A 23,806-nucleotide genomic window follows, 5' to 3' on the forward strand; every position below is an offset into this window, starting at 1 on the left:
TGAAACATTTGCAAATTATTGATAGTAGGCAGCAATGGCCAGATGCACTTAAGTGTTCTGCTGATGATGAGTGTTGTTTTATCTGCAGCCTTTTTGTGAGAAGGCGTTCCTGAATCGTGGTTTTAAATATACTTCCCGTTTTTCTAACATATTCAGCGCTGCACTGGGTATATTCTAATGTCTAATGTCCCGACTTATCATCAATACTTGTCTGTGCCTGTTCATTATGAAGTTGATGTCGTAAATTGATACCATCATCGAAAGCTATAGGCACATCTGTACGCCAGAACAGGTTGGCTAGGTCATAAGACATGTTGCCTAGGAACTGTCGTGATTTATAACTTTAGTTACGTTCTGTATATGAATGCAATGGGCAATGTAAAGACCAGCCAACGCCATCTGACTGATTCTACAGCACTACTTCCACTCGCGGCCCGATTACTATATTTTTCCGCATTCTATGTTTGTCAGCGGGGCCGCACATAGATGTGCTCCCGCTACATGAAGCTCTGCTTTGCGCCTGTTCCTAACTTGCGCGGCGTCCTATATGCACGGCGAAGAGTAAAGTAATTAAAGGATTTTTCGGTATTTATTTTCCCGGTCTCCTAAGCCGCCCTATTCAAATATAATTATCTCTTCCAGTTTATCAAACCTTAAAATTTATCACTGCAGTTTTTCATCTTTCTGGCCCTTTCTTTTCAAGATCGCACAAGATAGGCATTGGGGATTTTCAACTTTCTGATACCCCAATCGCATTTTACCGATGTATACGCTTCCTGCAATCATTTAATGTACGGCCTGCACCGTGACCGGTTTTGTGCCGCGCCTTGTCACGGTCCAGGGCGCCTTGTCACGGTTCGCGCGGCTACCCCCGTCGAAGGTTCAAGTCCACCCTCGGGCATGGGTGTGTGTGTTGTCCTTAGTGTAGGTTAAAGTAAGTAGTGCGTAAAGCTTACGCGCCGATGACCTCAGCAGTTACGACGAATTTTCCAAATTCCAGTTTCCGTAAGTTTGCATATATCTTTTCGGGTAGAGTAAGTTTTTGCACAAGATGAGATCAGGACGCAACCTTATAACTATTTTTGGATTTATTTGCGTTGTAGATAATCACAAAATGCCTACCACAGGCGAAACGCATAACTGAAATTTGAAAATAAAAACCTTCGCAACCAAGACTGAATTTTTATCGCAAACCTTACACTGATCGCTGTACCGGTGACAATGATGATGATGATGTATGTTTATGGTGTGCTCAACTGCGCGGTCATCAGCGCCAGTACGAAGTCCCAATTTTTCACAGCCCATTTCTCTGTAGACAGTCCAATCTAGCCACTGTCACGAATGATGATAAAATGATGAGGACAACACAAACACCCACTCCTCGGGCAGAGAAAATCCCCAACCTGGCCTGAAATCGAACCTGGGACCCCTTGATTCAGAGGTCTAGCCACTAGACCACAAGCTGCGGACGGCGTCAACGAGGAAATGGAATGTCTTATAAACTGCGACCCTCATTCGGCGACAGCAGATACCGGTACAATGAAGAGTCAAATGATAACGAGACAGATGAGAAAAAGTACACTACTGGCCATTAAAATTGTTACACCAAGAAGAAATGCAGATGATAAAAGGGTATTCATTGGAGAAATATATTATACTAGAACTGACATGTGATTACATTTTCACGCGGTTTGGGTGCACAGATCCTGAGAAATCCGTGCCCAGAACAACCACCTCTGACCGTAATAACGGCCTTGATACGCCTGGGCATTGAGTCAAACAGAGCTTGGATGGCGTGTACAGGTACAGCTGCCCATGAGGCTTCAACACGATACCACAGTTCATCAAGAGTAGTGACTGGCGTGTTGTGACGAGCCAGTTGCTCGGCCACCATTGACCAGACGTTTTCATTTGGTGAGATATCCGGAGAATGTGCTGGCAGGACAGCAGTCGAACATTTTCTGTGTCCAGAAAGGCCGGTACAGGACCTGCAACATGCGGTCGTTCATTATCCTGCTGAAATGTAGGGTTTCGCAGGGATCGAATGAAGGGTAGAGCCACGGGTCGTAATACATCTGAAATGTAACGTCCACTGTTCAAAATGCCGTCAATACGAACAAGAGGTAACAGAGACGTGTAACCAATGGCACCCCACACCATCACGCCGGGTGATACGCCAGTATGGCGATGACGAATACACGTTACCAATGTGCGTTCACCGCGAGGTCGCCAAACGCGGATGCGACCATCATGATGCTGTAAACAGAAACTGGATTCATCCGAAAAAATGTAACTGCAGCCATGGTCTCCGAGCTGAAAGTCCATATTCTGCTAATAGTCATTGGATCTCGATCAACGCGAGCAGCAATGTCGCGATACGATAAACCGCAATCGCGATAGGCTATAACCCGACCTTTATCAAAGTTGGAAACGTGATGGTACGCATTCCTCCTCCTTACACGAGGCATCACAACAACGTTTCACCAGGCAGCGCCGGTCAACTGCTGTTTGTGTATGAGAAATCGGTTGGAAACTTTCCTCATGTCAGCACGTTGTAGGTGTCGCCACCGGCGCCAACCTTGTGTGAATGCTCTGAGAAGCTAATCATGTGCATATCACAGCATCTTCTTCCTGTCGGTTGAATTTCGCGTCTGTAGCACGTCCTCTTCGTGGTGTAGTAATTTTAATGGCCTGGAGTGTAAGTAAACTGTTTACTATTTCAAAAGTAATCGCCATAGCTGTTGATACATTTATCCCACTGTGAGAGGAGACGCTCACTGTCTTCATGGAGAAATGTTTGCTGTTGCCTACGGATCAGTGATTGAACACAGGCGTGACCCCTTTGTCAGAAGCAAATGGACTGCCACTAATGTCTTTCTTCAGTTCTCTAAAACTATCGAAGTCGTATGGGGAGAGATAGGGACTATGTGGAAGACCTATAAAGACCTTCCAGCAAAATGTCTGCAGCGTAGTCGAAACTCCCTGAGAACATGTGGTAGGGCATTATCTTGCACCAAATAATCCCATCCGTCAACATTCCTCAGCGTGTGGACTTGAATGTGAAATTCAGTTTTTGCAAAGTGTCCACGTAACACTGCGCGTAAGTTGTGGCACCGTGTTCCAGGATGTCAATGAGCACGGATCCTTGCACTCAAACAAGAAGGGTGGCTGCTGTTTTGACAACGATTCAGAAATTTCGCTGGGAAGCCCTTACACAACCTCTATACAGTTCCAATCTCTCGCCATGCGATTTCCATCGTTTTGGGGCACTGAACAAAGACATTCGCGGTCGGCGACTTATTTCGGAAGAAGAGGTGCAGGCCTGCGTACAACTATGGCTGGTAATTGCAAATCTTTTTCCTTGAAGGCATTGGCCGTTTTGTAATACAGTAGGGTATATATATTGACATTAATGGCGATTACTTTTGAAATAATTAACAGTTTACTTACTTTTTCCATCTGTCTCGTTTCATTTAACTGCTCCTTATACAACGTGAAACTGCAACAAATTTACTCTATGGCCTCTAATTAGCATCAAAAATTGTGAAAACGGATTTACAATTTAGCAAATTATCAGTTGTAAAGTATCATGGTTGGTTTTGGAGGAGGGAACCAAATTGCGAGGTCGTCGATCCCATCAGGATCAGGGAAGGCTGGGGAAGGAAGTCGGCTGTGCCCTTTCAGAGGAACCATCCCGGGATTTGCCTGATGCGATTTAGAGACCTCACAGAAAACTTAATTAAGACCAGTCGGACACGGGTTTGAACCGTCGTCCTCCCGAATGCGAGTCGAGTGTTCTAACCACTGCACCACCTCGCTCGGTGGCTTTAATCTTTCCTGTGATACGTTAACCGTTGAGTGGACATTTAAAAGAAGGTTTAAATAGCTAAGGGCGATGAACGATAATGTGAACCGCAAGCCAGTAAAATTGCTGTTATGTGTGCTAAACATTTTAAAAACTCTTTTATCCCAGATGAGGCACAGCGCTGCGTTTACGTGAAATTTCTGTTCCAAATTGTACAAAGCGCCGTACTTTCAGTTTGCACTACACGCTTTATATCGAATGAGGCTATTACGAATAACAAATTACGAACCACTTGTACGTAATGGTGAAGCCTTAGGTACAGAAGACGTGGATTCTTATTAATAACGAGCAAAAAATGAAAGTGCTGAAGTGAAATTATCTTGAATTTCTCGGCACGTAACATGGCCCGAAACGTCATGACCACACGTAGAGCGATATTACGCGGTTGGAAACCAGAAGGCATCCGCTGCATTAGTATGTCGCGAAAAACATCCATTCGCAGAAAAATATCTGGGGTAGAAGTATATGGCCCCTATAGTGTCCGACGTTTTACTGTGTTCTTGTTAGCAACATATGTAGAATCTAAGATATATACGAATTAATTCACAAATTAAAGGACAAAGAAATTGGCTGAAGGAACGTATGAAATGAACAATATTTGCAGCCGACCGTTACAACCCCATATGCGTTATAATTATTATTTTTGTTTCTAGGCAAAGATGTATCGCTTCTCCATCTCATGGTCAAGGATACTTCCAAATGGAACAATAACTTCAATCAACCAAAAAGGAATCGATTATTACAGAAAACTTATAGCCGAACTTTTGGAGAACGACATCCAGCCAATGGTAAGTCACATAAAAGTTAGTAGTCGTTACAAAACGTTTATACGGTAGATATCTTGCATGTAATAGGCAGCCACATAATGCCTATCATGTCTTTCATTAATTTCACTTATCTGAGTTGTTTTAGCAGTCATATAATTAATACGTCTTTGCGACCAGAATTCCAACAAGGCAGTCACCGCTCCCTGCGCCTAATGACCTCATACATTTATCATTACACCCATATTAAACCGAGCGGAATTCCGCTTCCCTTATGAGTGCGATGAAGTCAAAAGAAAGAAGTAACAGGGGATTCAATACATTGCACTCCTCTTCTTATGCACTGAGGAAAACTTTCTCTTAAGAGATTAATTTGCTTTTCCCCTGTTCTCTTATCTTTTTCAATCTCTCTCTCGTGTTCTGTTAAGGTGTTTCGGCCTCTTTCTATTTTCTGACTCAAGTAATAACGTTGTGTTCTCACCAACCCTTGTCTACAGATAACTCGATAAATGCATTTAGCCCATTTCGCACTGGTTTTATCGGTATTTCATCACCGATTGTATTTAAACAACATTAATTATTCTAAACACTTTTTCAGCAACTATGTTTTTGCTTCCTTTCCACTTGAATGTCTGCTGCTCCGCTAATTTCAGTTACCTCGAATTTAAATATTTTTTGTTTCTTCCGGAAACTTTCAAAGTTCGGAATAAATGCTTGTGCATTTTATAAAAATTGTAAAAAGTAAAGATTCAGGTTGCTTATGAAAAATTATTGTTGCTATCGAAAACAGAATTTTTTGCTGCAACTCATACGTATCAAGCTAAAAACTTATTATCATATGAGACAAATATTATTAAAAGCAGCAGCTGCAGGTAGAAAGTTTATCAGTAATTTTCTGAAAAGTATTTCCCTTTTCATTGTCTGAATATCCTTCCCAACGTAATCCAGGATGAAATAATTTGAATAAACAATGTTATTCTAAGAGATCATACCGAGCAAAGTGACGTGATGGCTAAGATAGCGCACTAGATTCACTTTTGATATCCTCTTCCTCCCATCCGTCGTTTTCCTCGATGTCTTAAGATAAGTTTCAGGATGGTTTTTTCAACAATACTAAGTAATATTTGCATCCCTATTACAGCCCAAGTAAGCACGAGTTGACGTCTTTGCAGTAGGACGTTACACTCTAACCTCCTATGTGTTCATGATGGACTAGGTGACAATCTGCGCCCCTAGCGCCGTTCATTTCCTTTGGGAGAAGTTACTTCATCACTCCTTCCAGCTGTGGATGAAGCTGCGTGTAGGTTCTTTCTTCTGATGGAAAGTATCGTTGATACTTTAATCACAGTCATATGTTAGAGTCACCCTTTCCCTGAACGTTCGGTAAGTTCCAGATCTAACTCAAGTACTCCACAGAAGGTATCTCGTGAGTAATGCGGTTCATATGCGATTCATTTAATTCGTAAATGCTGTATCCCTAAGAAGCATCTTGATAAAAACGATGGTCGACGTTTTGCTCTGACTACGTTTCTCTCCAATTCATTTGCGGAGACCATTCAGTACTCCAAGGCAAGCTGTGCACTCGTGTACCATATTAATGCAATGGAACTGAAAAAAGTTTATACTTTCTGAGTGTGGCTTTTTCTCTAATACTTTCATACTCCTTCCAGCGAAAAAAAATACGATACGCAGTGAGTTAGCACGTTGCTAATCTCGCTGAGTGTCGTACGTGTTAATTAAGCCAGAGAGGAAAAGATAATTCAAGGTAATAAATTCTTCCGTTGCTGCTTCGCAGAATAACTTTATTATTATAAATGGGAAGTATGAAACTATGGATGTTCTGTATTATTAATTTATTTACTTAACAGGACCTTGGCGTACGAGGCCATTATCAGCCTTGTGATGTACCTGTAGATCGAACCCGTATGCATTTCATGTGCTTCATTAACGACATTCTGGAATATTGAGAAATTGTTGCAGCCTGTCAACACTGTATACTAATTATAAAAAGTCTTTGTGTGTAGTTGTCTGATCTATTAGCAACAAATAAATGCTTTATTTCTATACCTTAGTTAGGTGGCCTTCAGGCTGCTCTAAACTCGTGTTGCGTACATATCTCTTTGCCGTTCTTTATTGCATTTGTGGTACACACTCATATTTGAGGTAATATATTCTGTAAGGGTTGAGAAGCATATATCACTAGGGGAAAGACAGATGCCGCCTATAGCAAAATTAAAGAGACCTTGGGAGAAAAGAGAACCACATGCACGAATATCAAGAACTCAGATGCAAAACCAGTCCCAGGCAAAGAAGGGAAAGCAGAAATGTGGAAGGATTATATAGAGGGTCTAAATAACGGAGACGCACTTGAGGGCAATATTATGGAAATGCAAGAGAACGTAGGTGACGCTGAGAGGGAGATTTGATACTGCGAAAAGACTTTGATAAAGCTCTGAAATATCTAAGATGGAACAAGGCCCCAGGAGTAAACAACAATCCATTAGTACTACTGATAGCCTTGGGAGAGCCAGCCACGTGAGAACTCCTCCATCTGGTGAGCAAGATGTATGAGACAGGCGAAATACCCTCAAACTTCAAGAAGAATATAATAACTCCAGTTCCAAAGAAAGCAGGTGCTGACATGTGTGAAAACTACCGAAATATCAGTTTAATAAGTTACGGTTGCAAAATACTAACACTAATTCTAAAACACAGGGAGTAAAAGGCTATTTACAATTTGTACAGAAACCAGATGGCTGTTATAAGAGTCGAGGGGCACGAAAGGAAAGCAGTGGTTGAGAAGGGAGTGAGACAGGGTTGTAGCCTACCCCCGATGTTTTCAATCTGTACATTGAGCAATCAGTAAAGGAAACAAAAGAACTGAAGTAGGAATTAATGTTCAGGGAGAAATACTACAAACTTTGAGGTTTGCCAATGACATTGTAATCCTCTGAGACAGCAAAGGACTGGGAAGAGTGGCTGAATGGCGTGGAAAAGGTCTTGAAAGGATGATATGAGCCGCGCGGGATTAGCCGAGCGGTCTAAGGCGCTGCAGTCAAGGACTGTGCGGCTGGTCCCGGCGGAGGTTCGAGTCCTCCCTCAGGCATGGGTGTGTGTATTTGTCCTTAGGATAATTTAGGTTAAGTAGTGTGTAAGCTTAGGGATTGATGCCCGTAGCAGTTAAGTTCCATAAGATTTCACACACATTTGAACATTTTTTTGAAGATATGAGAAGAAAATCAACAAATGCAAAACGAGGATAATTGAATGTAGTCGAAATAAATCAGGTGATGCTGAGGAAATTAGATTAGGAAATGAGACAAAGTAGTAAGATGGTCGAAGTAGAGAGGATATGAAATGTAGACTGGTAATGGCCGGGAAAGCATTTCTGGAGAAGAGCAATTTGTTAAGGGGATACGGAATCACCTATCCCCGCAATGTTAATATATGCCTACTATAGGGAACATTTTCTCACAAACTACTGGAGACAGAGAGGTAAAAATTTTACTGTATGTGCATTCATATGTTACAACAATACTGAAACAACAGTTTATTGTCAAAGTATTTTCTTACAGAGATATTGTACATTTATTTTTAAGTATATTTTTTCCATCGCTTTTTACTAGACTATCACCCCTAAGTCTTTTGTAAATCAAGTAATTAAAAAATCGTTGTTTCAGTATGTAATAGGGACCTATGTCACTACGTCATAAAAATTTCAGACTTCTAGGTTGACCAGTACCTGAGATAATGTTCCTAGATGAAGTAAAAAGTAAACTTACGGGAAACGGAGAAAGAAGATTAAAACATTCCTGATCCGTAGCTAATACCCCCTTCACAGTCTTCATAATCATCTTCAAGTCTTCTTTTGGCACCCCTCTGCACCTGTCTTGCTTTTTTCACTAATGTCTTGATTATATTATCAGCATGCCTTAGTCTGTGCTGATCTAAAAAGAACATAGCACGTACCGTACGGGAACCAACACACATACCCAACTTTTGAAGGACCTGGCATTTAGTTATATTTCCAAGATTGAAGGTTGCCACAGCATCATACACACCAAAATGTAGTGTATTAATTCCGACAAACACTGTTTTTGGGAGACGATGCCATATCACACTATTCAAGCACTCGTTGGGGTTCTGCGTTTTTCCGTGAAGACATTTCATCAGAAGACTTCTGTCAGCCAGATCTCTGAAAATGGGCTTTATTTCTGCCATGATGGCTGATGGTAGACTGTGGTGGTGAATGTATTTCTCTCCTGTTGTTAGTCCCCTATTGTATTTACACCAGCTGTTTTCACCTTTGGGGCACAAACCATGTTGTGGATGCTCATCCGTGGATGCGGTGTGGAAATATAAAGCCCATATAGCTCTCCTCATTTCTTCAAGATTGCCTGTATTTTGCCTGATTGCAAGGCCATAGCAGTTCTGAATGTGGTCTATTATGGAATCAGTCAATCTTCCTCTGCCATCCAAGGTTTTCCCATCATCTAGTTCTTTCCCTTTCATAACTGATTTTAACCTTCTCAGCCTGGCACCCATTCTCTTCTGCACATGTCCTATACATTCAAGTTTGCTTATATTTACACTGTTCCCATATGGTTTGCTTTCCAAAACTTCTTTGAATGCTTTAGAGTCACCATCTCCCAGATATTTGACATAGCGAACATTATACCACTGTGAAGAGCGATGAAAAATTTTCTTCACCCCAGCAACCTCCATGCCACCACTACTACCATAATAATTAGCAATACAGTCATCACTGTGTTCATTTTTCAGCCTGCCTGTGCACCTACAGTATTTAGACATTATTGCAACATCAATAACCTTGCCAGTATCAACACTAGTTGCTGTTACAACACCATTGTTGGAGGTGTGGCCCCTTTTCTGCCACGTGCCATCAAACGCCACTGTGAGGTCACGACTGCCGTCATTTTCTTCCACTGCTTCTTCCACAGCAACCTGCATTGACTTCTGTGCTACATCTTCAACTGCAGATCCTAGTACATAATTGTAAGCTTCAAACTTTGAAGGTGCACTTGGAAGATTTAGAACACCACATAGCATATCACCAGCTGCTTTGCCCTTACCAATTGCTCGCAATCCATAAACTAACCTAATATTTACACTATAAAGTTCAGTTTTCTTGTATCCATTATTTACAGTTACTGAAACCGAACTTGGAAACTTACAGCTGTATTTACAAACACTGCATATTAAATTAAACTGGGCAGCCAGGCCAACATGGGATTCTACTTTCAGAGAAACGTTTCCATGACATTTTTTGCAGCACAAACTATATATTCGTATCAATGAGTTCAAAAACTTCATTCCCTCTATCAAGTAAATTATATTTCTCTTCCAAATCTCTTAGTTTTTTATGAGAAGCACTGTTTTCATTTGGTGTAAGTTCGTTCGGCAAATCAGTAATAAGTGGATTCACATTTTCCAACAGTGATGATGATGAACTGCTTTGCTTTGCTAATGAATCATTATTTCTTTTCTTTTGCCAGTTCACACGCTTTTTAAATACTTTTGCTTTAGCTCTAGGCATTTTCACTGCGAAAAATGAAGCACTAAATACGAAATAACTCAACAACAACTACTTACTTATATCACACTGTTTACAAAACAGTCCCGCCACAAAGTCAAACAGTAACTTGAGGAAACCAGAGAGAAACATTTTCGGGCAACTAGTGTATAAATAGTCGCTGGAAACCGGGATATTTGAATTCATGTCACTTTAAAGGTACTGCCAAAAAGTTCATGGTCAGCCACGAGAGACGTGTATAACTAAAGCGCAATACCCGATCTCACAAATATATAAAAATAAAATAGTTATAATTGTAGTAGAGCTATGTATGATACGTCATTTTAAAGAGGAAACATGGCAGAATATAATACGCCAATAAAAAAAAATTCGATTTTTTAACCCAAAATCCGATTCCGTATTTCTGGAGAAGAGCAATTTGTTAACATCGCGTATAGCTTTAATTTTTAGGAAGACTTTTCTGAAAACAATTGTCTGGACTGTAGCCATGTATGAAAGTGAAACCTGGACGATAGACAGATTAGACAACAAGAAAAAAATGGTTCAAATGGCTCTGAGCACTATGGGACTTAACATCTGTGGTCATCAGTCCCCTAGAACTTAGAACTACTTAAACCTAACTAACCTAAGGACATCACACACATCCATGCCTGTGGCAGGATTCGAACCTGCGACCGTAGCGGTCACGCTGTTCCAGACTGAAGCGCCTAGAACCGCACGGCTACACCGGCCGGCAGACAAGAAGAGAATAGAAGCTTTTGAAATATGGTGCTACAGAAAAATGGTGAAGACTAAATGGGTAGATAACTGATGAGGAGGTACTGAACAGGACTGGAGAGAAAAGAAATTTGTGGCACAACCTCACTATAAGAAGGGATCGGTTGGTAGAACATATTCTGGGACATCAAGAGATCAGCAATAGTACTCGAGGGAATCGTGGGTGAGGGGATAGGGGTAAAAATCGTAGAAAGAGACCAAGATATGAATACAGTAAGCATATTCAGAAGGATGTAGATTGCAGTAGTTACTTTAAGATGAAGGGTCTTACACAAGATAGAGTATCGTATATGATACTGTAAAAAATACAATGACGGAAAAAGAATCGCAACACCAAGAAGAAATTGTGCGACAAAACTATAGTTGATAGGCGTGTTTCTGCATCTGAAAGTTAATGGATGTTCAAATTACGCACCCTTGGTGCTACTAGCGCCATTATGAGGATGCGGATCAGGTTTGCTTTAAATACACATTCACGGTCGTGAGCGTTACGTACCTTTCAGATTGGACGTCGCGAGTTGTTAGCCAAGAATGCCTCTAAAGCGACGTCGACGCCATAGAACCTCAGTGAGTTTGAACGAGGCAGTGTAATAGGGCTACGAGATACTGGATGTTTCATCTGCGACATTGCATAACGATTTGGTAGTAATGTAGCCACTTTATATGATTGCTGGCAACGGTGGTCACGAGAATGTACGGCCGCAAGGAGACCGGGCTTCAGAGGTCCACGTGGCACAACCGAAAGGGAAGACCATCGTGTTCGTCGTGTAGAAATTTTGGTCTTATGTCAAAGCGGTAGGTGGATCAAAACAAAATGTCCAGACACTCTGTGACCAAAATGGTACTAAAACAGAGGATGACAGATCAAGGGCCGAAATACTAAATGTCTTTTTCCAAAGCTGTTTCACAGAGGAAGACTGCACTGTAGTTCCTTCTCTAGATTGTCGCACAGATGACAAAATGGTAGATATCGAAATAGATGACAGAGGGATAGAAAAACAATTAAAATCGCTCAAAAGAGGAAAGGCCGCTGGACCTGATGGGATACCAGTTCGATTTTACACAGAGTACGCGAAGGAACTTGCCTCCCTTCTTGCAGTGGTGTACTCTAGATCTCTAGAATCTAGAAGAGCGTAGCGTTCCACGGGATTAGAAGGGACGTTGAACAGATGTGCAGAACTATAGACCTATATCTCTAACGCCGACCAGTTGTAGAATCTTGGAACACGTATTATGTTCGAGTGTAGTGACTTTTCTGGAGACTAGAAATCTACTCTGTAGGACTCAGCATGGGTTTTGAAAAAGACGGTCGTGTGAAACCCAGGTCGCGCTATTCGTCCACGAGACTCAGAGGGCCATAGACACGGGTTCCCAGGTAGATGCCGTGTTTCTTGACTTCTGCAAGCCGTTCGATACAGTTTCCCACAGTCGTTTAATGAACAAAGTAAGAGCATATGGACTATCAGACCAATTGCGTGATTGGATTGAACAGTTCCTAGATAACAGAACGCAGCATGTCATTCTCAATGGAGAGAAGTCTTCCGAAGTAAGAGTAACTTCAGGTGTACCGCAGGGGAGTGTCGTAGGACCGTTGCTATTCACAATATACATAAATGACCTTGTGGATAACATCGGAAGTTCACTGAGGCTTTTTGCGGATGATGCTGTGGTATATCGAGAAGTTGTAACAATGGAAAATTGTACTGAAATACAGGAGGATCTTCAACGAATTGACGCATGGTGCAGGGAATGGCTATTGTATCTCAATGTAGACAAGTGTAATGTGCTGCGAATACATAGAAAGAAAGATCCCTTATCATTTAGCTACAGTACAGCAGGTCAGCAACTGGAATCAGTTAATTCCATAAATTATCTGGGAGTAGGCATTAGGAGTGATTTTAAATGGAATGATCACATAAAGTTGATCTTCGGTAAAGCAGATGCCAGACTGAGATTCATTGGAAGAATCCTAAGGAATTGCAATCCGAAAACAAAGGAAATAGGTTACAGTACACTTTTTCGCCCACTGCTTGAATATTGCTCAGCAGTGTGGGATCCGTACCAGATAGGGTTGATAGAAGAGATAGAGAAGATCCAACGGAGAGCAGCGTGCTTCGTTATAGGATCATTTAGTAATCGCGAAAGCGTTACGGAGATGACAGATAAACTCCAGTGGAAGACTCTGCAGGAGAGACGCTCAGTAGCTCGGTACGGGCTTTTGTTGAAGTTTCGAGAACATAGCTTCACCGAGGAGTCAAGCAGTATATTGCTCCCTCCTACGCATATCTCGCGAAGAGACCATGAGGATAAAATCAGAGAGATTAGAGCCCACACAGAGGCATACAGACAATATTTCTTTCCAAGAACAACACGAGACTGGAATAGAATGGAGAACCAATAGAGGTACTCAAAGTACCCTCAGCCACACACCGTCAGGTGGCTTGCGGAGTATGGATGTAGATGTAAATGTCGATCTGGAGCATCGTACTGCAACTGCAGCAACAATTTGACTAGCAGTTGGCACCGCAGTGACACAGTGAACTGTTACATATACTCTTTCTCAGAAAAGTGCAATGAACACCTACAATAACCAGACGAAACTACACAGTGGGTAGCAGTAGCACTCAACTGCATAGACTAGCATTCCCAGAAACAAAATATAGACTTTTTCCATGCTGACTACAATCACTACATCAGTCTTTAAATAACTCAGCACAAAAAAATATTCTCAAAGACTAACACGAGACTATATAGGATCTGACCGGAGTTCAATTTAGGTTAAAACACTTATAAATACCACAAATACAATAAAATTCACAATACTCACATTTCATATGCATTACACTTTGCAATATTTTAGGTTCATTAACAGAAACCGGCTTTCAGTATGACTTTTTCTGTTATTAAATATTATAGTGGAAGCCTACAAGCTGACCACTTCTTTATCCACAAATAAGCACACTTTACAGAAAATCCTTACATTATAATAAATGCCGAACTACAACCCCTCTTAAGATCATTTAGTCCTCAAAACTTGAAAACAATATACACTCGCAATATTTTTATCTAGGTTGGCAATAAAGTTCAAATTAAAGCAAATATTCAAAAGGTTTCAAATTTTTCTGTCTCTTTCATCACTTGTGAAGCAAGTGATTTTAACCAATCACATTTAAATTCATGGGTACTAACCATTTGGTGCTTTTATTTTGAAGTATTTCATAGCAAATTAAAACACTTTTCATCAGAAAAATATTATGTGCCCCTTATAATACTCGTGAAGTAAGAATTTTTAACTGAAAATCTTAATGTTCCTACACATTAAGCAATGACACTGGTAAATTAGAAGCTATTCAAAGTAAATTGGTTCTTTTCATAAATTCAACGTAAAATAAAATAGATTAGTATAAGTCTTCCACAAACAGGATACTCGGACTTAAGTATTTTGAGGAAAGGACCCTGCTTCGTTGATTGAAGGGGAAAATTTCGTGATTCAGATACCACTTTTTGCAACACTTGGATTACTATTGCAAAATTAAACACACACAAACACACTGGTTCATACTGATATACAGTTCTAGCCTCCTGAGGTTGTTGGATCAGTGGCGCCATAGCGGTGGCGAGCACGTGGTGGCTACCTGGTCTCTCCTCTAGCAGATTATTGCTCTATTACATTTCTTCTTGGCGACGTAAATATTAATTTTAGAGCCATTCCCAATGCGAGAGCGCTACTTTACAGCAGTAACCACACCCGCGGCCGTTCTATCATAGATTATGATACCGAAAGCCTCACTCGGCACCTGCGGTGTTGACTCCACAACTACTGGCTACTGACTCCTATTGTGCTCTCTCGCTTCCGCTCAGCCTGACCGCCACTTCCACCTTTTCTTAGCGCGCCAAAGCGCTTCCGTAGCCGAGAGAATCACTATGTCTTTTATATTATACAATACAGAATCCCTAAGTATGAACTAGTTTTTACATTGCAGTTTCTCATACATAAACAAACATTTAATAAAATTCCATTATTACATTAAACAATTTATACATCATAAAGTACCACCTCCCTCCAATGATCCAAAGAATTTAACTAGTAACGAGTAAACGCTTCTTAAATAAAGTTGCACTGTGCCGATTGCTCACAATCGATTGTGATGTTACACGCTGACCCCAAACCACGGCCCACTTGCGGCTTCAGTGAAGTCAAGTGAGAGCTGATGAGGGTAGGGTGGAAGTGTGTTGTGTATTCTGATTAAAGCTGGTACTTCCTTGTTGACAGTGATGGTCGTGTGTTGCTACGGAGGATGCCAGTTAAGGGCCTGCAACCAACCTGTGTGCATGCTACACACACCGGACCTATACATGGAGTTATGGTCTGGGATGCCATTTCGTACTCGTACTAGAGTACTCCCATGGTTATCCCACGCACCCTGACTGCAAATTTGTACGTTAGTCTGGTGATTCGACGTATTGTGCTGTTATTCATTAACAACATTCCAGAGGGTGTGTTGCAACGGAGCAACGGTCGCTCACGTATCACTGTTGTAACCCAACGTGCTCTACAGAGTGTCCACACGTTTCCTTCGCCTTCTGGATCGCCATATCTGTGTCCAATAGAGCGCATAGGGGACATCATCGGACGACAACTCCAGCGTCTTCCAAAAACAGCATCAACCGTCCGTGCATTGACCGACCAAGTGACACAGGCATGGATATCCATTGCGCTGTCTGACGTCCGGTACCTGTACATACATGCATGTTTGCATGCTTCAATTCTGGCGGCTACACCGGGTATTAATGTGCCAGTATTTCACATTTCCAATGGATACATTAAACTCTGATCTTGTGATCTTAGTCGCTTAAATATGTTACCTGGACAACTGTATTCCTGAAACCTCATAACTCTGCATTAATTACAGAGTGGCGCACGAAATGTGTTACCATTTTGTTTTTGAATATAAACTTTATTGTCAATACAATCTGAGAGGAACATACACTACAATGAAGAGCCGTCCATGAGATTTGTTCTAACTCAGCACATGCTCAATATGTCCAACAATTCGTTTCCTATTTTCCTTCAAACGAACACTGAAGTTAGTGATTACCCTACGGCACAGGCCTTCCGTAATTTCACTGCAAGCTTGAAGAATAAGTCTTCTGAGCTCCATTAAATCACGTGGACGTTTCAGGAAATTTTTTTCCTTTAGGTACCCCCAAAGAAAAAAGTCACATGGATTGAGGTCTGGACTATTGGGGGGCCAATTTTGTCCGTCACTGAAGCGACCTGGAAACCTGAGTGAAATGATCCGCATGTCGAAATGCTCGAGTAAAAACTCCAACACAGTGTTTGCAGTATGTGGCCTTGCTCCATCTTGCATGAACCACTGCGTGTTGAAGGGCAAGCCAGTAGCAAGAAGCAGTGGAATGAAGCTATTGCGAAGCATGCTCAAATAACGCTCGCTGTTCACAGTTTCTTCAAAGAAAAAGGGTCCAACAAATCCGTGACTGGAAATTGCTGCCCACGCTGTAATTCTCGGAGCATAATGTTGTCGTTCATGAAGCACTTGTGGGTTTTCAGTGGCCCAAAAGCGTACATTTTGCTTGTTAATCACACCAAGTAAAAATGCGCCTCGTCTGAAAACCAAACATTGTTGAGAGTTTCTTCCCTATCCTCCGCCCACTGAGCAAACAGTAGTCTTTGCTGCTTGTGTTCTTCAGTGAGCTCCTGTGCACAGGTCATCTTGTATGGGTACATATGGAGGTCACTTTTAAGAATGCGTTGACGGAGCGTCTGGATATTCCCAGTTGCACTGATCCCTTTCTACACGATTTCCTGGGACGTCTCTGTACAGCAACTCGTACCGCTTCAATATTCTCCGGCGAAGAAACAGGCTTAGGCCGAGGTCGCTTCGCTTCCAATACTGTTCCTTCCTGTACAAATTTATCGTAAACCTGTGGATGGTCTTCTTGCAAGGGACCCATCGTGTGTTAAACTGTTGTCGAAGTCACAACAAGGCTTTTCGTTTCATGAAAAAGTAACACAATTGCCGATCGTTGCTGTGTCGTCAGTCTTCCATTGTCAGCCATTGCTGCTTAATAGTTTCCTAGTGGTAGTATCGTGAATTACACGTCATTTCGTAACTCATTTGTTTTTCCAAGCTCTGCTGGTACTGCTGTAGAGATCCCAGCGATATGTCTAACGTGCGTCGTAAATTGTGAAAGAAACAATTGGCAACACATTTCGGGCGCCACCCTGTATTTTTGGTGTTTCGATTTTTTTCCATCAGTGTACTTATGGATACTATCGCGTGTCAATTTACAGCATTTCTTTATTTTCTGCGGGCTACGTCACATTCTGTAAAACACTGTTGACACTGTGAACGGAATCACGTGATCAGCAACACATTTCAACTCAACCGGACATCGAAGTGCTTGTTATCTTCGACAGCCCTTATCAAGCGTGATCTCAATAACGTCTAAAGTTTACAACTTATTACCAAACAACGTTAACTACTTGACCCCAAACGGGGTAAAAAAATTATCATCTGTGATCCAGAAGACAGGACAAAATTTTCTTTCCTCCGTTTTATTACAAACTAAAGAATTCACGTAATTAAAAGAGCAACTGGAAGTCGTCTACATGGGGAGAAATTACAGAATAATTCCACAAAGTCTGTTATTGGTCCGTAATTCCTTCTACTGTGCATTACTATTCTACCATTTTATCTGGAAAAAAACAGAATTAGGTCTTTTTTGGATCAAACAAGCACTACCGTTAAGTCAAGTAAAGAAGTTACGACAGAGAATTTCTAACGTTTTATGTGAAAACCGCTGACTGAGCTTCTAAATAATCGACTTGCTTCAGGATCCTAACATTTTTCTAGAATTTGTCATAAACGAAAAAATAAATACAGTGCACTAACAGGAAGTTCCGAACAGTATAGAGTTTTCTTAACTTTAGCAAATACTTACCGCCGAGAATTTATAAAGGAAAAATTATTTTACACATTGCTTCACATAAACTCGACAAAGGAATAGTTACTATCTTACTACACATGCTAATTAGTATTTGAAGAAATTTCACGTTTTTGTGTTTTGCTATAACATTTTATATTATAGCAACTCTTCACTTAACTGCAGAGAGTAAAGTAAGTATCATTATATTTACGGTTTGCTCATGTACACCTTTGGGGCATTCATTTAATGTTATTGGGAGTGGTTGCGCATTGCGAGTATACGTCAAATATTTTGGTCAGTAACCCATTCCAATTTTGAAATACCTCTATAAAGGCTCTTGTTATATATACATAGGAATAAAATATTTGACGAGCGATGTAAGTGTGGTTAAATGCACCTTAATTTCTTTTCCCATTTTTCCTTCCCAACTCTAGTCTCTTCCTGTGATTAACGGATTTGAATAAGGATGCATGAGGAGTGGTATTTAAACCGCCATCTAACAATGTAATTTAAGTTTCCGTTAACTACTTATATTTCTTATGACTGATGGAATGTTTCCTCTGAAAATGCCACTGCTGTTATCCATTCTCATTCTTGTCCAGCTATAGTCTATTCTTGATCTCTGATGACCTTAAAGTCTGCGATACCCTAGTGACCCATTCAAATCCATGAGCATTCAACCGTAGCTCCTCATCCCACGGAGTAATTTCAGAGCTATGCCAAAGGTGCACAATTCTCGTTCAATGATGTCCCAGATGTTCTCATTACGATGGAGGTAAGGGAAGATCTGGGGCCACAAAACCACTTTTATGTCCGTGGAGTATTCCTCCAACCATTGTGACACTAATAGTATCCTATGGGGTGAAGCATTATGTACGAATCGTGGCGGTCAGGTGGGGGATTGCAGTTAACCATTTTTAGTATTTCTGCAAATACACAAGCACTATTCAGTTGCGCTAATCAAGTGTTGGATGCTATTACGCTGCAAAAAATGAAACGAGCGTATGGTATTCTTGTCCGGGAGGCCCCATCCGGGGAAGTTCGGCCGCCGAGTGCAAGTCTTATATCAGTCGACGCCACATTAGGAGACTTGCGTGCCGGTGATGAGGACGAAATGGTGATGAGGACAACACAACACCCAGTCTGCGGGCGGAGGAAATCTCCAAACCGGCCGAGAATCGAGCCGGGGGCCGCTGCATGGGAGGCAAGCACGTTACCCCAGCAACTAAGCATGCGGACTATTACGCTGCAATATACCATTAACGCAAATGACTTGAGTGGCGGAATGTTGTATCCTCACGGAACAATATGTGGCGGTCCTTCAACAGCAAAAATGATGGAGACGGTTAGATCGTACGTCGTAAGGTCGTCGTTGTCTTTCAGGTCCCATAAGAGAAACTTAAGAATGTCTCCACTACCAACAGCGACATTGTACCCTGGAGCGGTCTGGTAATGTCAATAAGCATTGACCTCTAAGAGAACTGTGGCTTTGGTCGTGGATAACAATGCTGTATTGGTGCTGCCTGATTCTGGGCACAGATATTTTAAAAGCAGAGCACATGCTCACTCACGGCGTCTAAATGTAGCCAGAAAATTTGACGCTGATCTAACGCCTTTGTGTGGTTATTGGAGTAACCGGAGTATATGAGATGGGAGTGCGAGAAGAAAGATAACCCTGGATACGGCTTTGTAGGTGCCCACAGGTGAGTGTTATCCCTGGAGTTCAAATGATGGCACAGGAATCAGTTTGTGCTAAAAAAAACAGAATCCGTTGTTTTAAACAGGTGCTCCAGGAACCCTTTCTGTATCGACAATAGTACATGGCATTGTAGTGGATAGATTTATGTGGTGTGAACTAGCTCACAGGATGTCACAAAACTTCGCCTAACCGGGCCGGAGTGGCCGAGCGGCTCTAGGCGCTACGGTCTGGAACCGCGCGACCACTACGGTCGCAGGTTCGAATCCTGCCTCGGGCATGGATGTGTGTGATGTCCTTAGGTTAGTTAGGTTTAAGTAGTTCTAAGTTCCAGGGGACTGATGACCTCAGATGTTAAGTCCCATAGTGCTCAGAGTCATTTGAACCATTTTTGAAACTTCGCCCACTTCTTTCATGGTGTCATCAATCTAAACAAAACTCCTTCCTGCTGATCAAAGTAAGTATCTGAGTCCATGGGGTGAGGGCATTCGGCGTTGTACTGTTGAGCAGAGCGAAGGTAATGTATCTCGTAATTGTAATTGCTTAGGAATGGCGCCCATTGCTGCAAACGTTGCTTCGGTATTTCTGAGAACTTGAGGCGCGTGCTAAACAGTGCAATCAGGGGCTTATGGTCCGTGATCAACTGGAATTTCATGCTGCAAAAGTTAACGTAAAACTTTTTGATCCATAAACGATGGCCAGTTTCTTCTTCTTGGTTGTGGAGTAATTGAATTGTCTCACTGCTGATGTCTTGGAGACATAAACAATTAGTTGGTCTGTTCCGAATAATTTTTGTGTGATTGGCGTTGGCCAGTGTAATATTGTGACGCGTGTGTCACAAGTGTGACTGTTTCCCACCCCGCTCCCCCCGGAGCAAATGTCGCTGCTCGTAGTAGGTATGTACAGATTTGAACGGCGCACAAGCCTTCTGGCAGTTTGTAGTCCATACGAAGTTGATGGCTTTCATTCCTCGTTGATTCAGTGGGTAAACACTGTGGTCCAAATAGGGAGTAATTTGCCGCAGTGTGTAACCTTATCCAGAAACTAACTCAGTTATCTCAATTTTTTGGGAGCTGGCAATTTTCCTATGGCGTTAACGTGCTGTGCACTAGGCAGAACCCTCCATTTGCTTAATGCATATCCCAAATATTTATTTTGCGGTTGGAAAGAACTGTATTCATTGGGCCTGTTCGAATGGAGTCGACGAAAAACGCTTCTAACTCCTGTACGTCTTGTTCTTGCAGATTAGCATTACATCTACATCTACACCAGTACTCCTGAATTCACCTGATAATGTGTGGCGGAGGGTACTTCTGTTACCACTAACAGATCCCACTTTCTGGTTTCACTCTCGAATGGCGAGCGGGCAGAATGATTGTCGATAAGCCTCTGAATTGGCTCTAATTTCTCGCATTTTCTAGTGGTGGTCATATTACGAGACGTATATGGCAGGAATTAACTGTTGTCCGACTCTTCCCTGAAAGTACCCTCCCGAAATTTCGGTTGATGCAGAACACCTCTGCCATTGGATTTGGTGAGCATCTCTATAACGCTCTAATGCCAAGCAAACGATCCCAAGAAGAAACGCGGTGCTCTTGGTAGGATCTAGTCTATCTCTTCTACCATTCATACCTGGTAAATGTCCCAGGTTGATGAGCAATACTCAAGAATCGGTCGAACAAGCGCGTTGTAAGCCACTACTCTCGCGTATGGGTTACATTTACTTAAGGTTCTTCCTAGAAATCTCACTGTCGCATCTGTTTGTTTTATGTAGTAATTCCAGCAAGGGTCGATGTATATGACGACACAGAATTTGTGTAACTTGCGTTTTTGGCCCTATTTATACACCAGGATGGATAGTAGATAACGAAACTTTACCTATCGCTAGTAAGGAGTACTGTAAGAAGAAAGACTAAATTTTTAGGTGATTGAAGGGTGTACACGGTGTGAAACTAGGCACATAGAGCTGCCATCTCGGGCTAGAATTCGGCTAGGCACAGAGTCGAACTGAGCTCGGATGGCAGCATTGAACGGCCTACCGTTGTCTATGTCACAGGTCATCTATAGCAGTAGCGATGACGTGCCAGTCTCTCGGCAAATCACGACCAAATGTTTTCAGTACGAGAGAGATCGTGAGAACGTGCTGGACAGGGGAACCGTCGAAAACCCTCCTTATCGAGGCAGGTCAAAACAGTGTGGGATAAATGCGGATTTGCGTTATATTGTTGAACGCTGGGCACAGGGGCCAGCGTTAAAACATGTGGTATGTAGTGACTGCTGTCTAAATTATAAGCTATACGAACCAGAGATTATCGTATTGTGTACCCAGTGGCATCCCCATACGATCACGCCAGGTGCTGGCTCCGTATGACGATGAATGCAATCTGGTTATGTTCGTATCCTTCGGATCCTGTACACACATATACCTCCATCGTGATGTGATGGTTTTCGCAGAACCAGTACTCGCCTACAAAGACAAATTGGTTGCCACTCCTGTGCTCCGAGTTGTATCAAGGGATGCCGCAACAATGGTCGCCGTTCTGGCAGTCCCGGCTGCTCCAGACGTCGTCGCACTGTCTGTATTTGTCGTGTTGCAGACTAACCAATTACTGAATCAAGGCATGTAACGTAAATGTACGATCCCACACGGCCAGATGAACAATATATCTGTCGTCTTGGACGTTGATCGAAAAGTATTCCCTTCTGCATTCTCCTGAGGATCTTTACAGGTCCCTCTTCCTCAGTTTATGTTGATATACACTGGTTCTGTATCAAACTATAGCCGTCAGGATTGCTTCATCATACTATCTCAGAGTGTCGGTTGATGACCCATACTTAACTGTCGAGATACTGGCTACCTAACACTGCATAATTTGGATCATCAGAGAGTGACTTTGTGGTTTTTAAAAGTCTGATCTTCTCCAAAGTACCCAGTTGTTCAAGAAGGGATTCCATCACTATGTTCCAGAAGTTACGGTCCACACATGGATCTCTGTCGACGTTCCTTTGTGATGTTTATTCGATATTTCCAGGATGGACCATCGTGTTTTCCAGTTTATGCACTAATCTTGAATACTCAGCTATGGATATCTCAAACTCTAGGTTCCCAGAGCCTGGTAAAAAGGGAGAACCATTACCAGTTATCGAAAGTTCCTTAGATGTTGATCATCGGTCCTACTTTTTAGCGAAACATTACAGTTGCCAGTGGTTCTACCACCCAGTTTATTTCATCTTCGATAGATCTTTCCTTTCTGAAACCATACTCAATTTAATTAAGTCATGTCGTCTCTTTATGGGTACGTGGCGGTGCACAAAGGAGTCTTTCTTGGACCTTAGCCAAAACATTACAAAGGCATATCGGTAGGTGATATATAACAAAGAAACAGTCTCTCTTCTAGGACTTCGGATATTACTGCATTAGCGGTTTTCCACCAATCAAGCGCCCTCCCTGCGCCAGACACTCATAACAAGTGCTGGTACTAACAGCACTGACACGCGCGTATCTTGCAGCGTCTCTGAACTGATCAAAATTGGGCCGGAAGCTCTGTCACTCTTTAATGATTTTATTGCAATCCGAACTTCGTGTGTGCTAATTGTACTTTTGTTGGTGACACCTTATTTGATGAGTTCATCTACCTCCTACATCTCCGTTGTTCTTTGTTATCCCCTTCTGTATAGCCAACGAGTAGTATAATATTTATAGCTGATGTTTGGCACAGTCCTACAACCCTTCTAGCATTGTAACATCTCTCGTCTTTATTGCAACCGTTATCAATTAGTGATAGATTTTTTCTTTAACAATTTTGAAAGGGATTTTGTCATTTCTAACTGGGCTTCTAGAAATGGTACTACAAAATTTATCTTTTATCTTTTCTGTTACACGATTCGTGGATATAGACTACATCCAGGGCCAGCTCTTCCATATTTTTCTATACCTCATTCGTGGCAACAGTGCATCACGTAACATTTATTTACACTTCCTTTACCGAGTAGTAGGGTTTGAGTTCACCACAATGTATAGTCGTGCTCAGAAGTATCCGAACAACTTGAATTGCATTTCGCCTGATTCGCATGCAACCCACATAACGCAGCTGTCTAGCAGGTCCTCTAATCGCTCCTTGGTACAGTCGTTTGACTATTGAAAATGTTTCCAACAAGTCACCACTAGAAAACTCTGCTCTGTATCGCAATAACTCAAG

At 41.9% G+C, this 23,806-nt stretch overlaps 1 protein-coding gene across 1 annotated transcript in view; it reads left to right on the forward strand.

Moving 5' to 3' along the window:
• Positions 1-23,806, forward strand: part of LOC126471601 (myrosinase 1-like) — a 269,377-nt gene that overhangs the window by 36,115 nt on the left and 209,456 nt on the right. The window contains exon 3 of the mRNA XM_050099838.1: positions 4,519-4,653. Coding sequence (XP_049955795.1) covers positions 4,519-4,653 — 135 coding nt within the window. The remainder of the gene's footprint in view (positions 1-4,518; positions 4,654-23,806) is intronic.

The sequence above is a fragment of the Schistocerca serialis genome, chromosome 3 (genome assembly GCF_023864345.2).
Source record: "Schistocerca serialis cubense isolate TAMUIC-IGC-003099 chromosome 3, iqSchSeri2.2, whole genome shotgun sequence".
Classification (NCBI taxonomy): domain Eukaryota; kingdom Metazoa; phylum Arthropoda; class Insecta; order Orthoptera; family Acrididae; genus Schistocerca; species Schistocerca serialis.